Below are 14,814 nucleotides of genomic sequence, written 5' to 3'. Positions count from 1 at the left end.
CCTTGAAATTAAGACCCTCGGGCCGGGCGTGGTGGTTCACGCCTGTAATCCCAGCACTTTGGGAGGCCGAGGCGGGCAGATCATGAGGTCAGGAGATCAAGACCATCCTGGCTAACATGGTGAAACCCCGTCTCTACTAAAAAATACAAAAAAAATAGCCGGGCATGGTGACGGGCGCCTGTAGTCCCAGCTACTCGGGAGGCTGAGGCAGGAGAATGGCGAGAACCTGGGAGGTGGAGTTTGCAGTAAGCCGAGATCGCGCCACTGCACTCCAGACTGGGGGACAGAGCAAGACTGTCTCAAAAAAAAAAAAAAAAAAAAAGAAATTAAGACCCTCCCGAAGTAGAGTTGTAGGAAATCATTGCTGCATCACCTGCCTAGATGCTGTTCGCTTTATCTGGTAAAGGGGGTCCCAGGGGTAGAGGTGCCCTGGCATTCCTGTCCCACCTGCTCACCAGCTCGTCTGTCCTTTCCTCTGAGCTGTGTCTCCAAGTTCTCCCACTTCACCAACTCTCTCAGAACTTTCTGGGTTTCCCCCACAGAACACTGAGGATCTGGGGCCCTCTAGCCTAACCCCCCAACAAGTCTACACCAGGCTAGCAAAGCTCCCCCTGCCATGTACGCTTCTGCCCCCGCCAATGACCACCCTGCAAAGTCTCCTGCTCCCCTGAACCCTTTTACCGAACACTTCCCAGAGGATGAGCAGGGAGATTGGCACCTGCCGAGAGTGCAGGGTGAGAGGCTCCTCCAAGACAGCTCAGCCGTAGCCTTGGCCCCTTGGTGAGGCCCAGCAGATGCCTGTGCAGCTGACCGGCCCCCACTCCGTGCACCCTGGAGGGGTGTGTAATGTGTCACTGCTGGGGGAGCTTTCCTTGCCTCCCAAAGGAAGCCTTAATCCTAGTAAACAGGTGTCTCAGTTTAAAAATAAGAAGAAAAAATCCTTTTCTTCTTATTGAATCCAAAGCATGTCCAAAGTTATCCCTGGATTCTTGTAATGACAATATAGACCTTGGGCCCCAGCCAGCGAGCCGTCAGCAGCTCTGCCTAGCCATCTCCTTCTGCTAATCCTGGGCCACCTCTTGACCACTTTGTCTTCAGCTGTACCGAGCTGCCAGACACAAGGAGAGAGAGAGCGGCCAGGGGGAGATATGCAGGCAGAAGGGAGCAGAAGGCCAGGCCCTCTAAATAAATCCCTTCCTTCCTCTCTCCAGGTCCTGGATCTGCGCCACCTCTACTCCAACGACATCCACGCCATGGCCAACACGTACGGCATCGAGGCCGTGCTGTGGGTGATCGAGAAGGAGATCAAGGATGTGTTTGCCGTGTATGGTAAGAGGAGCTTGCAGATAACACCCCAAGGTCTGGGTGCCAGCCGGAACACCAGAAGGCTCAGGGCAGGAGGGTCAGGACCGTGTCGGTCCAGCATCGAGTCAGTCCAGCACCAAGGCAGGCACTGCAGCACGGGTTCAGTGAGTGCACCTGTAGGAGACTGCAGATCTGTGAAGAGGTGACATCTCCCATCACTGAGGCTGCTTCAATGGTGTCTCATCTGCGGGTCCCTTAGAGGAAGCTCCTGATTGATGACTTGGCCCCATCCTGCCTTTGGGGTTTTAGTTCCCAAGTGAAAACAGTGCGGTTAGATCCTCATTTCCTGTGCTGCTGGAAGGAAGCGGGAAGCAGGATGCAGGGGTCAGGGAAAAGATGCCCCAGACCACAGGGAAGGGTTAAGTAGCTTGAGCAGGTGGCGGAGCTGCAGGGGAGCCCCAGAGTCTAACTCCCAAGCCATGTGCTGATGTGGAGGCAGCCTGGCTTGTGTCTGCTGACTGTTCCCGTGGTCACTGCTTAATCCCTCCTAATTTTACCTCCCGTTTGACAGGCATCGTGGTCGACCCTCGCCATCTCTTCCTGGTTGCTGATTATATGTGCTTTGAGGGTGTCTACAAGCCACTGAATCGCTTTGGGATCCGGTCAAACTCTTCCCCGCTACAGCAGATGACATTTGAAACCAGCTTCCAGTTTCTGAAGCAAGCCACCCTGCTGGGTTAGTGCGTGGGCAGGAGCCCTGGCCTCCCCTCTCCTGAACACCCATGGGCATCTTTCCATGGTTCCTTGCACACCAGTGGGATCTTGGGATCTGAGGGGAGCTGGGGCAGCTGGAGGGGGCTGAACAGCAGACACGACAGCTGCCTCTACCCTTTGAAGGAACAGGAAGAGGGCCTTCCCCTCTCAAGTGCTAAAGCGGGCTTGCCTCGTGATCCCACCAGCTTCAGAGACTCAGGACCCACCTGAGTCCTGAGGCTTCGGTGCTCAGCCCCGCAATCCCCTCATGGCATTCCCAACTTCCACCTCAACACCCTGACACGTGTTCTTGTGTCTCTGCCAGGATCCCACGATGAGCTGAGGTCTCCTTCTGCCTGTCTTGTGGTTGGGAAGGTTGTCAAGGGCGGGACAGGCCTGTTCGAGCTCAAGCAGCCCCTGAGATAGCGGCTACCCCGGCACCATCTGCCCAGCTCCAAGGACCTTCGGTGAAGGCGTGGCCCAGCCTGCCTTCTGCATGAGAGGACCAGGAGACTGGAATCCAGGGCAGTTCCAAGTGACAGTACAGAGCACAGCAGCGACCTTGGGCCTGAAAGCAGTGGGCCTCTGAGCTGGGCCAGCTTCACCTGGAAAGTGACAGAGTTGCTCATCCTTGCCCCTCCCTGTCTCTGGATTTTTGTCAAGGTTTACCAAGTCTTCTGAGTCCCCCTGAGATGGCTGGGGCCTCACCTGTGGTGCAGGAGGCCTCTGTGGCATAACCCTTAAGGAGAAGTCCTGATTCACTGAGAAGACCAAGGGGAAGCCATGCTTTGCTACTGGGGACCCCAGGCACCTCCAGAGTAGGGAAGCGGGGTTCTTTTGCTGTGAGTGGCCAGGGACAACAGACAAGATTCCTGGGGGCTCCCGATGAGCAGGAACATGGAGCCTGCTGCCCAAGGCCTGCTTCTTCCAGCTGCTCCAGCCCCTGGGGGCAGAGTCCACAAAGAGTCCCCATCAAGACTTCTTCCCTAAGTCAAGTAAAGGGTAGCACAGTCCTCCACCCACCCAACCTCTCTGCCTGGCCAGGGTCCTGGCCCTGCCACTGTGTGGCAAGGTGTCCTTCTAGATCACATCAGCCCCAAGGCTGGGGGCAGTCGCTCTAGGGCCGCAGCAGTTCACTCCCACACATAAAACCCAGGTCACTGCTGGGGCGATTGAACAGGTTGCCTGGCTTTTCTCTGCTGTCAGTTTGGTGCGGAGGCCTATGTTCCGCCCCATACGCCCCGTAGGCCCTGCTTATGGGAAGGAACACAGGCCTCCAGCCCAGAGGACTGTGCCGCCCTGTTCTTGGTCGTCCACATTTCCTCTCCCTCTAGCACCAGCAATGCATTTCCCTGGCATGGGCAGAAAAGACAGAGAGGACTGCCCAGCCACCCATCGTCTGGGAAGTGAGGAGCGCCTCTGCCCGGCCACCCATCGTCTGGGAAGTGAGGAGCGCCTCTGCCCAGCCACCCATCGTCTGGGAAGTGAGGAGCGCCTCTGCCCGGCCACCCATCGTCTGGGAAGTGAGGAGCGCCTTTGCCCGGCCACCCATCGTCTGGGAAGTGAGGAGTGCCTCTGCCCGGCCGCCCTGTCTGGGAAGAAGTGAGGAGCGCCTCGGCCCGGCCGCCCCGTCTGGGAAGTGAGGAGCCCCTCGGCCCGGCCACCGATCGTCTGGGAAGTGAGGAGCGCCTCTGCCCGGCCGCCCCGTCGGGAAGAAGTGAGGAGCGCCTCTGCCCAGCCACCCCGTCTGGGAAGAAGTGAGGAGCACCTGCCTCTGCCCGGCCACCCCGTGTGGGAAGTGAGGAGCACCTCTGCCCGGCCGCCCCGTCCGGGAAGAAGTGAGGAGCGCCTCTGCCCGGCCGCCCCGTGTGGGAAGTGAGGAGCACCTCTGCCCGGCCGCCCTGTCTGGGAAGAAGTGAGGAGCGCCTCTGCCTGGCCGCCCCGTGTGGGAAGTGAGGAGCGCCTCTGCCCGGCCGCCCCGTCTGGGAAGAAGTGAGGAGCGCCTCTGCCCGGCCGCCCCGTGTGGGAAGTGAGGAGCGCCTCTGCCCGGCCGCCCCGTGTGGGAAGTGAGGAGCGCCTCTGCCCGGCCGCCCCGTCCGGGAAGAAGTGAGGAGCGCCTCTGCCCGGCCGCCCCGTCCGGGAAGAAGTGAGGAGCGCCTCTGCCCGGCCGCCCCGGCCGGGAAGAAGTGAGGAGCGCCTCTGCCCGGCCGCCCCGTCTGGGAAGTGAGGAGCGCCTCTGCCCGGCCGCCCCGTGTGGGAAGTGAGGAGCGCCTCTGCCCGGCCGCCCCGTCCGGGAAGAAGTGAGGAGCGCCTCTGCCCGGCCGCCCCGTCCGGGAAGAAGTGAGGAGCGCCTCTGCCCGGCCGCCCCGTCTGGGAAGTGAGGAGCGCCTCTGCCCGGCCGCCCCGTCTGGGAAGTGAGGAGCACCTCTGCCCGGCCGCCCCATCTGGGAAGTGAGGAGCGCCTCTGCCCGGCCACCCATCGTCTGGGAAGTGAGGAGCGCCTCTGCCCGGCCGCCCCATCTGGGAAGTGAGGAGCACCTCTGCCCGGCCGCCCCGTCTGGGAAGTGAGGAGCCCCTCTGCCCGGCCACCGATCTGGGAAGTGAGGAGCGCCTCTGCCCGGCCACCCATCGTCTGGGAAGTGAGGAGCGCCTCTGCCTGGCCACCCATCGTCTGGGAAGTGAGGAGCGCCTCTGCCCGGCCACCCGTCGTCTGGGAAGTGAGGAGCGCCTCTGCTCGGCCGCCCCGTCTGGGAAGAAGTTAGGAGCGCCTCTACCCGGCCGCCCCGTCTGGGAAGAAGTGAGGAGCGTCTCTGCCCGGCCGCCCCATCTGGGAAGAAGTGAGGAGCGTCTCTGCCCGGCCGCCCCGTCTGGGAAGTGAAGAGCGCCTCTGCCCGACCGCCCCGTCTGGGAAGAAATGAGGAGCACCTCTTCCCGGCCGCCCCGTCTTTGAAGAAGTGAGGAGCACCTCTGCCCGGCCGCCCCGTGTGGGAAGAAGTGAGGAGCGTCTCTGCCCGGCCGCCCCATCTGGGAAGTGAGGAGCGCCTCTGCCTGACCGCCCCGTCTGGGAGGTCTACCACGGAGGCCAGAAGCAATGAGGGGGCTGCACGTGGTGGCTCACGCCTGTGGTACCAGCACTCTGGGGGGCCGAGGCGGGTTGATCACTTCAGGCTAGGAGTTCGAGACCAGTCTGGCCAACATGGCGAAACATATGAAAAATACAACAGAAAAACCAACCAACCAACCCAGTGACAACAAAACAGGTCTACCCTGGAGTCATGCTCTAATTTTTTCTATTTTCCTCCCTTTCTGATCCTTTATCCCACTTTCTTTTTCTTCCTCTTCTCCTTCTTCTTTGTCAAATAGAGGATTGAGTTATTATCACTGATCCATATAAAGTCCCTCTCTCATTTATTTTCTTTAATTCCCACTCCCCATTTCTATTCCCCGTCTTCCCATGTGCAACCTTCCTAATATGTTTGATACGCATCTTTTTGTTTGTATTTTTAGAAAATGTTTATTGTTTTGTGTGCAAAAAAAAAACTAATAAAAAAAAAAAAGAAAAGACAGAGAGGACTTGTACAAAGGCTTTTGTAAAACCAGAGGCTGCTTCTATCTTTGTCTACTGTTGTTTCAGCTCAGGGTGGGTAATAAACATCATTGGAACTAGCTGTTAGGAAAGAAAAAAAACTTGGGTTTTTTAAAACAATTTTTTCCCTTGTTTTGCAGTTTCTGCATCTGGATTTGAGAACCCAGGGCAGGGATTTTCTTGGCACAGTCAGGTCTTGGGTCCCTCTTCCTGTTCTTTCTTGTCTGAGGCCTTAGGGGGAAGAGCTCAGCCTCTGCAGCCTCCTCCGCCTCTGCCCCTGGCCTACCTCTGCAGTGACCTCCTTCCAGAGCTAGCTGCTGGCCCTGTGGCCAGGAGAAGCACAGGGGAGAAGCCTTTATGCAGAAGCTGTGCTAGCCTTGGTCTGGGGTGGGGAGGCTGCTGCTGTGACCTTAGGGGTAGGGTTGGGGATCAAGGGAGGCTTTGTCAAGGGAGAGTGACCATGTTGCTCCCTACAGACATGCAATAGGACCCAGCCTGCACTTCCTAGGCCTACGTTGGGGAAAGCCTGACGGAAATCAGTACCTCCTAACGGGGTCTGCCAGGTTCACGAAGGCATGGGCACAGAGGAATATGACAGTTTTGAGGCAGGCAGCAAGGGCCCATCCTGCAGTGTAAGACATTCATTCTTGGAGTTAAAGGGCATATTCACTTGATGATTTCTACACACACTAGAATTGTGAGAGTGTCCTTAAAGGAGATCACAGAGTAACCTGGTGACTGACACATGGTGAATGGATGACTGTTGGTTCCATGGGTTCCATCTCTCCCGGGCACTGAGGGTGCAGAGGCAAAGGAGCAAGCCCTGCATATTGGCAGGGCTGTGACCATCACACTTAGATCAGACCCCCGACCTGTTTTGGGATGTGAGGGATGCCCTTCTGCCCCACCCATCCACATGGTTCCTGGGCAGCTCTGTTTCTTTCCTGATGGATGAGTGTTAAGACAGCATGTCTGGTTTTTAAACACATTTGGGAGCCTGCACATCCTGATGATCAAGGACTCTCACTGTGGTGGCCTTAGGGAATTGCACTCTCACTTTGGTGGTTCCCTATGCTCGGAAGCCTCTGAGAGTGGCCTTGGCAGTTTAACATGGCAGAGGCTTTGGAGTCTTCTTAGGACTGTAAGTGCCCATTGAGGATGCATTTGAGTTTTGGAAAGTAGGCCCAAGTCAAATCTGATGGATGGATTCAAGAACATGGACTAATCTGCATTGTCATTTTTAATCAAAATGTAATGGAGAGGCCGGGCGCGGTGGCTCACGCTTGTAATCCCAGCACTTTGGGAGGCCGAGGCGGGCGGATCACGAGGTCAGGAGATCGAGACCACGGTGAAACCCCATCTGTACTAAAAATACAAAAAATTAGCCGGGCGTGGTGGCGGGCGCCTGTGGTCTCAGCTACTCGGAGAGGCTGAGGCAGGAGAATGGCGTGAACCTGGGAGGCGAAGCTTGCAGTGAGCCGAAATTGCGCCACTGCACTCCAGCCTGGGCGACAGAGCGAGACTCCCGTCTCAAAAAAAAAAAAAAAAAAAAAAAATGGAGATTGATCATTTGGTGGGGTTCACAAACTTTTCTTGAGAGCTGTGAGTTCTTTTTTTGAGATGGACTTCTGCTCTTGTTACCCAGGCTGAGTGCAATGGCGCAATCTCAGCTCCACTGCAACCTCCACCTCCCAGGTTCAAGCGATTCTCCTGCCTCAGCCTCCCAAGTAGCTGAGATTATAGGCATGCGCCACCACGCCTGACTAATTTTTGTATTTTTAGTAGATGGGGTTTCACCATGTTGGCCAGGCTAGTCTCAAACTCCTAATCTCAGGTGATCCGCCTGCCTCCACCTCCCAAATTGCTGGGATTACAGGCGTGAGCCACCATGCCCGGCCTCGACTTAAGCATTTCATAGAAATCCTGAGATGCCATTAGCTAGCCACTGTTTGGACATCCTTCTCACCTTGCCCTCTGGGGTGATATCCATACCTACTTGCTTGCTTCTAACAGTTTTTTTAATTTGTTTTGTAGAGACAGGGGTTTTGGTTTATTGCTCAGCCTGGTTTCAAACTCCTGGGCTCAAGCGGTCCTCCACCGTGGCCTCCCAAAGTGCTGGGTGGTGTGAGCCACTGTGCCTGGCCAGTTAATTTTTTTTTTAGTGTCCTTTTTCTGGGTTCTCAACAGAAACACTATCAGCATTCCCACAGATATTCCTGTGAGTCTTTGAAACATTTTCTATCCTGCATTGAGTAAGAATAAAACCGAGGAAGGGATGAAGCACCTTGTCTCATCCCCAGTCTGGAATTTGAACCTTCTTTTCTCTTCACTTTGCCCGCCCCCAAATAATATGTACAAATGTCTGTACCCATTGAGCACTAACTCCCCATTCCTTCCACCTCCCCAGCCCCTGGCAACCACGGTTCTACATTGTGTCTCTGTGAATTTGACTTCTCTAGGTCCCTCATACAAGTGGAAAAGTACAGCATGTCTTTTCGTGACCGGCTTATTTCACTTAGCATAATGTCCTCAAGGTTTATCCACGCTGTAGCATGTGTCAGAATTGCCTTCTTGCTTGAGGCTGCTGATACCTCATCATGTGTATGTACCATATTTTGTTTAATCACTCATCTGTTGGTGGACACTTGAGTTGCCTCCACCTCTTGGCTGTTGCAAATAACCCTGTGACCATGGATATACAGATACCTGAGGCCAGGCCGGGCGTTCACACCTGTAATCCCAGTACGTTGGGAGGCCGAGGCGGGCGGATCATCTGAGATCAGGATTCGAGACCACTCTGGCCAACATGGCGAAACCCTGTCTCTACTAAAAATAGAAAAATTAGCTGGGTGTGGTGGTGCGCGCCTATAATCCCAGCTACTCAGGAGGCTGAGGCAGGAGAATCGCTTGAACTCAGGAGGTGGAGGTTGCAGTGAGCCGAGATTGTGCCACTGCACTCCAGCCTGGGTGACAGAGTGAGACTGTCTCAGAAAAAAGAAAAATATCTGAGACCCTGCTTTCCTTTGAATATATACCTAGTAGTGGAGTTGCCGGATCATATGGTAATTCTTTAATTTTTCTGTGGGAACTGCTGTCCCTTTTTCCACTGCAGCTACACCGTTTTATGTTCCCACCGATGGTGTGCAACAATTTCAATTTCTCCACATCCTTGTCCTTGTTACAGTAGCCACCCTAATGTGTGTGAGGTGCCATCTTGTGCTTTGGTGTGGGCTGTGTTTCAATCAGATGTTGGGACCCTTAAGTGTTCTGCACCTGTGGAGAGTTAGGAACCACTTAAGGAGTGTCTGTTGCTTGCCAATCTTAAAATTTTTAGTTTACACCTGAATCAGGGGCTATAGGAATCCAGACTGCTCTTGAAATAGAAAAGACTGGTCGTTAAAGGCTGGTTCGTTGAGTCTTTCATCGTTGAGTGATAGCACCTCTGCAGATGGCTCAGTGGGGCAGCTCCATACCACAGCCTGCCCTTGAGGTTGTGTAGTTTAGATAGGTCACAGAGTTGCTGGGCCTACCGCAGGTCTCCTGACCCTGGTGCAGTTTTACTTCAATCACAACCACCAAAATAGCTACAGTCAAAAATTCCAAAGTTCCTACACCATCAACATCCACCCCACTTCCATCTAAAGTCCACTTAGAGGCTCTCAGTTTTGCACCTTGGAAACACTTAGGGAGCTTTTTAAAAAGATTGATTCTGTATTTTTAGTAGAGATGGGGTTTCACCCAGCTACTCAGGAGGCTGAGGCAGAAGAATCACTTGAACCGGGGAGTTGGAGGTTGCAGTGAGCCGAGATTGCGCCACTCCAGCCTGGGCAACAGAGTGAGACACCGTCTTAGAAAAAAAAAAAAAAAGATTGATTCTGGCCAGGCACAGTGGCTCACACTTACAATCCCAGCACTTTAAGAGACCCAGGCAGGAGGATCACTTGAGCTTAGGAGTTTGAGACTAGCCTGGGCAACACAGTGAGACCCTGTATCTACAAAAATTAGCCAGGTGTTGTGACATGTGCCTGTGGTCCCAGCTACTCAGAGGCTGAGGTAAGAGGAGCAAGTGAGCCCAGGAGTTCAAGGCCGCAATGAGCTATGATCGCACCACTGCACTGCAGCCCGGTGACAAGAGTGAGACCCTGTCTGAAAAAAAGATTGATCCCAAGGCCTTGCCCAGATTCTGATTTTATTGGCCTGGAGTGTGGCCTAGGCATTAGAAGATCTTCAAGAGTCTAAGGTGCAGCGGAATTGAGATCCACGGACAGAAAAAGTCCTAAATTGTGGAAATGCACCGCCACCGTCACCACCTATCGGTACGATGACATCTCAAGGAGTGAGTCACTGGCCCTAGGTTTCTGCAGTAAGATCTTAAGAGCTGATCTCTGCCCTCAAGTGAGTGCATGTGCAGTAAAGCTGTCATCGTGCCATGGCAGATGTCTGCAAGGACTTTACAGTGGGGTCCAAAGGATGCCACCATCAGCTCCACCTGGGGCTCAACAAAGCCTGAAAGAAGAAAGGGATGATGCTTCCAGCAGAAATCTGGAGGCCTGCAGCCCTGCCAGCCCAGCACAGCGAGGCCATTTGTCCAACTTAAAAGTCCCTGCCAGCAGGGGCAGAAGGAGGGAACTCAGCCAGCCAACGTTTCCTACAAGCAGCTCCATGAGAGGTTTCCACTTAAAATGCTAAATCATAATTATTTAATCAGATTCGTTCCTTAAGTTCTTTAAGCAGCATCGCTGTCCTACCACAAGTGGTCATCAAGGAGCAGGGTTTAACTCTGAGTTACCCAGCAGGGTACCTGGGTAACTGCCTGGGTTGAGGTACCCAGCAGGCTTCATGTGCACGTGCACACTGCCCCCTGATGGGACCTGGTTTATTCACAGGCTCAGGTGTCACTGCAGCTCCTCAGTGACTGTCTTCACGCAAGTTGGACTCAATGGCCTGGGAGGTTTGTTCCAACCGACAGATACCTGACCATGCCCATCCTCACCATTCCCTCCCCCATGCTGCATCCATCCAACCTTGATATCCACTGTGTCCCAAGCACCCTAAGATGCACAAGCTATGTGGGCCCTGCCCTCACAGAACTTGTAGTCTTCTGCCCCAAACAAGCCAGTTCACCCTCTTCATGATCAGGCCAAAGGTTGAGGTACTCAGCAGGCTTCATATGCACACGCACACTGCCCCCTGATAAGACCATGCCTTGCCCAGCTGGCTGCACTCTAGAGGGTGCTTTGTAGGAAGGACAGAGTGGAGAGGACAGTGGGGAGGTACTTGGGTGTTCAGCGGCCAGAAGGGAGGGAAACTGAAAAAGAAGCAGGAGTCCAGCCATCCCCTCCCCACCTCCTACCCCCACTTCCACCCTGGCTGCTGGCCCTTTGCCCTTGAATATAGGTGATATAGGTGTGGCTATGCAGTTCCAGTCACAGTGCTGCCTCTACGTCTTTTGCAAGCTGGGGTCTTCCTTACTCAGAGGGCCTGGAGGCCCTGCCAGATGCTGCCTTCCGGACTGGCTGCCTGCTGCGGTGTTTTCACGGGAGCCAAGCCAGCCCCAGGCCTGTAGCCTCCCATGTGACAGAGTTTCAGACACCACAGTCCTCAGCTGGACCACAGTAAACACTTGGCCTTCCCCAACCCATGATTCTTGCTTGGAAACACGAACCTGATGTTCCAGGTGCATTCAGCCGATCAAACCTCAAGAATGTGATTGAGCAGTGAGGCTGTGTTTTGGGCAAGACACTGAGCTCTGAAATAAGACTTTTCTTGGAATCTCAGGCCCTCAACTTACAGTGGGACCCTAAGAAATGCACTTCAGTTTCCTTTTATGTAAAATGGTGATAAAATTAATTGTGTTCATTAAATTGCACACAACTGTACATGTTTACCTATATACTAAGTGGTTCTCAACTTGGGGCAATTTGCCCCCCAGGGGACATTCGTCAGTGTCTGCGGACATTTTTGGTTGCTAGTGGAGGGAGGTGCTGCTGGCATCTAGGGAGTGGAGGCTAGAGATGCTGCCAAACTACAGTCCACAGGACGGTCTCCACAACAAAGAATTGTCCAGCCCCAAATATCAAGAATGCCGAGTTTGAGGAAACCCTGCCACATACACATAGATGTGGATTAACATTGTTTATTTTACAAAGTGGAATCATTTACATTTTAGCCATTCTGATAGATGAAACAGTGGCATCATTTTTTTTTTTTTTTTTTTTTTTTTTGAGACAGGGTCTCACTCTGTCACCCAGGCTGGAGTGCAGGGTCGCAGTCATGGCTCACAGCAGCCTCGAAGTCCCAGGACCAAGCAACTCTCCCACCTCAACCTTCCAAGTAGCTGGGACTACAGGCACACAACATCATGCCCAGCTAATTTTTTAATTTTTTTGTAGAGACGGGGTTTCACCATGTTGCCCAGGCTCAAACTCCTGAGCTCACACGATCTGCTGCCTTCACCTCCCAAAGTGCTGGGATTACAGGTGTAAGCCACTATGCCCAGGCTCATTTGTACTTCAGTTTGCAATTCTCTATTAATACATCTAAGCATCTTTTCACATGTTTATTGGTTATTCTGATTTGCACTTCTGAGAACTGCCTATTTGTATCCTTTGCCCATTTTTCTATTGGGTTATTGGTATTGCTTTTGCCAATTTTAAAGAATTGTATTTACTATAGATATAGATAACCTTTTGTCACTGTGCTAAACATTTTTCCCTCAAGCCAGGTAAAGAATTCAGCGCAGTCCCTGCATTGTGTAAAACCTTGAGTAAAGATGTTAGCTCTTGGCCGCCCAGGCCAGTGGCCACCTTTAGACTTTGGCTAGGGCTTCTGGAGCAGTTTTTGTTTGTTTTGTTTTGTTTTGTTTTGTTTTGTTTTGTTTTGTTTTTTGAGATGGAGTCTCTCTCTGTCGCCCAGGCTGGAGTGCAGTGACACAGTCTCGGCTCACTGCAACCTTTTGGAGCATTTTCTAAGGTACAGAGATTGATTGAAAAAGCACAGCTGGGCATGGTGGCTTACGCCTATAATCTCAGCACTTTGGGAGGCCAAGTCAGGAGAATCACTTGAGGCCAGGAGTTTGAGACCAGCCTGGCCAATATGGCGAAACCCCGTCTCTACTAAAAATACAAAAAATTAGCCAGGCATGGTGGCACACAGCTGTGGTCCCAGCTACTTGGGAAGCTGAGGCACGAGAATCACTTGAACCTGGGAGGTGGAGGTTGCAGTGAGCCAAAATTGTGCCATTGCACTCCAGCCTGGGCAACAGAGCCAGACTCTGTCTCAAAAATAAAATTTTTTAAAAAGGCAAATTACCTATTGTGACGGATAAGAAGACTACACTTACAGCAGCATGTCCAGTTGTGCTGGAGGGGACTGTGGTAAGAGCAGAAAATTACCAGAAGTCAGGAGCAACATGAAGCAGCCCTGCCGTCATTCGTGGCTTCTGCTTAGCTCGCTTACAAATGCAGGGGCTCACCTTGACCTGGAGCTCACCAGGTGCAGGCTGGCCCCAGTCTTTTACACCTGTTCCTCCATCCACTCCTCACAACCACCCAGTGAGGGAGCATAGTGACTCTCCTCGTCTTACAGTAACTCACCCAAAGACATAGTCATCAAGTTGTGGAACAGGGATTTGAAGCCAAGCAGATGTCTCCAGAGTCTAGGTCCTTAATCTCCTCCCTGTGTCCACCCCCTTTGCTTGGACAGACCTTGAGGATGGGACTTTGTTAGAGGCTGCCCTGCATGCGTTATGGCAGGTAGATGTGAGGGCACCAAATGCCTCCCCAGGCCCCGGAACACCTCTTCTAAGGTATGTCTCTAGGAGGTACAGACGAGACTACTAGGAGGTGGGGTCTGCAGTTTGTCTAGTTGGGGAGCTGGCAGCTCACAACTTAGACGACTTAGATGAAATTAGAGCAAACGAATAACAAGCAGTCACCTTAAGGAACTGAGACTCCCAAGTGATGGCCCAAATCAAAGCACAAGTCAATATTGAAGAGTATGAGGAAATAGTGGTGGGTTAACCCAAAGGGATCTTCCACCCTTGGGGCTTCCCTGCGGAGAGGACCTGGCTATGGACTCTACCAGTTACAAAGAACCTCTTCGTGATGTCATCTCATCAAATCTCCACAGCCAGGCGACACATGTCCTATTGGCCCCATTTCACAGTTGAAGAAATGGATCTAGCAGTGAAGGGGAGGCCAGGTCTGCTGCCCCTCTTGGAGCTGTGCCTTTGCACGGGGCACCTCTGGCATCGTCCTCGGGTTCTGACTGGTGTAGGGTGACATCTCCTAGGTCATGCTGATCAAAGTGGCTAGTTCTCTCCTTTGAAAATAGGAGAACCCTGAGGAATGAAAGCCAGGTCGGTGAGGGAGGGAAGGGAAGGCTACAGAAGCCTGGAGGGTGGGTCCATGGGAAGGTGGCCTGCGGGGCTCAGCATGGGGGGCAGAGTATTGAAAAGGGGAAATGGAACAACTTGGCCAGCCAAGGCCAAGGCCACTCCACTGCCCATAGGACGTCTGTCCTGCTCACCGTACTTCTCATCCGCCTTCCATCCCGGCCTCTGAAGGCCTGGCCTGGCCGGGCACAGCCCTGTCGCAGGTGCTCTCCCACAGACCGGCTCCTCACCCAGCGTCCTGCCGCCTGGGGACCACCCACCCCCAGGGACAGGGCTGCCCGGGCTCTGCCTGGGCTCTCACAGGACCTGGCAAGCCGCCCTGGCCCCTGGCCTGGGACACGGTGTTTCCCTTCCATTCACAAGCTGACTCATTGGGATTCCTCCGCGTCCGGTCACAACACAGGCTGGGGCCTTGGGCAGCCAGCGACCATCTGGCCAGCCCAGCTCTAGACTCTCTGTTCTAGTCCAAGACTCTTTTTTTTTTCTCTGTAGTTCCGATTTTAATGCTCAATTAAATGTTGGACAAAGAAGGAAGGAAAGGGAAAAAAGGGAAGGAGTGGGGAATCCACGTGTCCACGGTCCTCAGAAATGAACATCTTTTTCTCCTTCATTTTCTAGAGCAGTGGTTCTCACAGTGAAGTCCCCAGGTAAGCAGCAACAGCAGCCCGTGAGAATGTGTTAGAGCGCAGGCCGGGCGCGGTGGCTCATGCCTACCATCCCAGCACTTTGGGAGGCCAAGGCAGGCGGATCACATGAAGTCAGGAGTTTGAGACCA

The 14,814-nt window shown here is 53.6% G+C and overlaps 1 protein-coding gene across 1 annotated transcript in view; it reads left to right on the top strand.

Moving 5' to 3' along the window:
• The window catches only part of POLR1A (RNA polymerase I subunit A), a 79,970-nt gene extending 74,329 nt beyond the window's left edge, over positions 1 to 5,641 (top strand). Inside the window, 3 exon segments of the mRNA XM_055243591.2 lie at positions 1,212 to 1,329; positions 1,877 to 2,041; positions 2,384 to 5,641. Of these exon segments, the coding sequence (XP_055099566.1) occupies positions 1,212 to 1,329; positions 1,877 to 2,041; positions 2,384 to 2,484 (384 nt within the window). The 3' untranslated portion in view covers positions 2,485 to 5,641.
• The last annotated feature ends 9,173 nt before the right edge of the window (positions 5,642 to 14,814 follow it).

This window comes from Symphalangus syndactylus, chromosome 14, assembly GCF_028878055.3.
Source record: "Symphalangus syndactylus isolate Jambi chromosome 14, NHGRI_mSymSyn1-v2.1_pri, whole genome shotgun sequence".
NCBI lineage: Eukaryota > Metazoa > Chordata > Mammalia > Primates > Hylobatidae > Symphalangus > Symphalangus syndactylus.
Note: the sequence above shows the minus strand (reverse complement) of the source record. Positions and strands in the feature narration are given on the sequence as shown.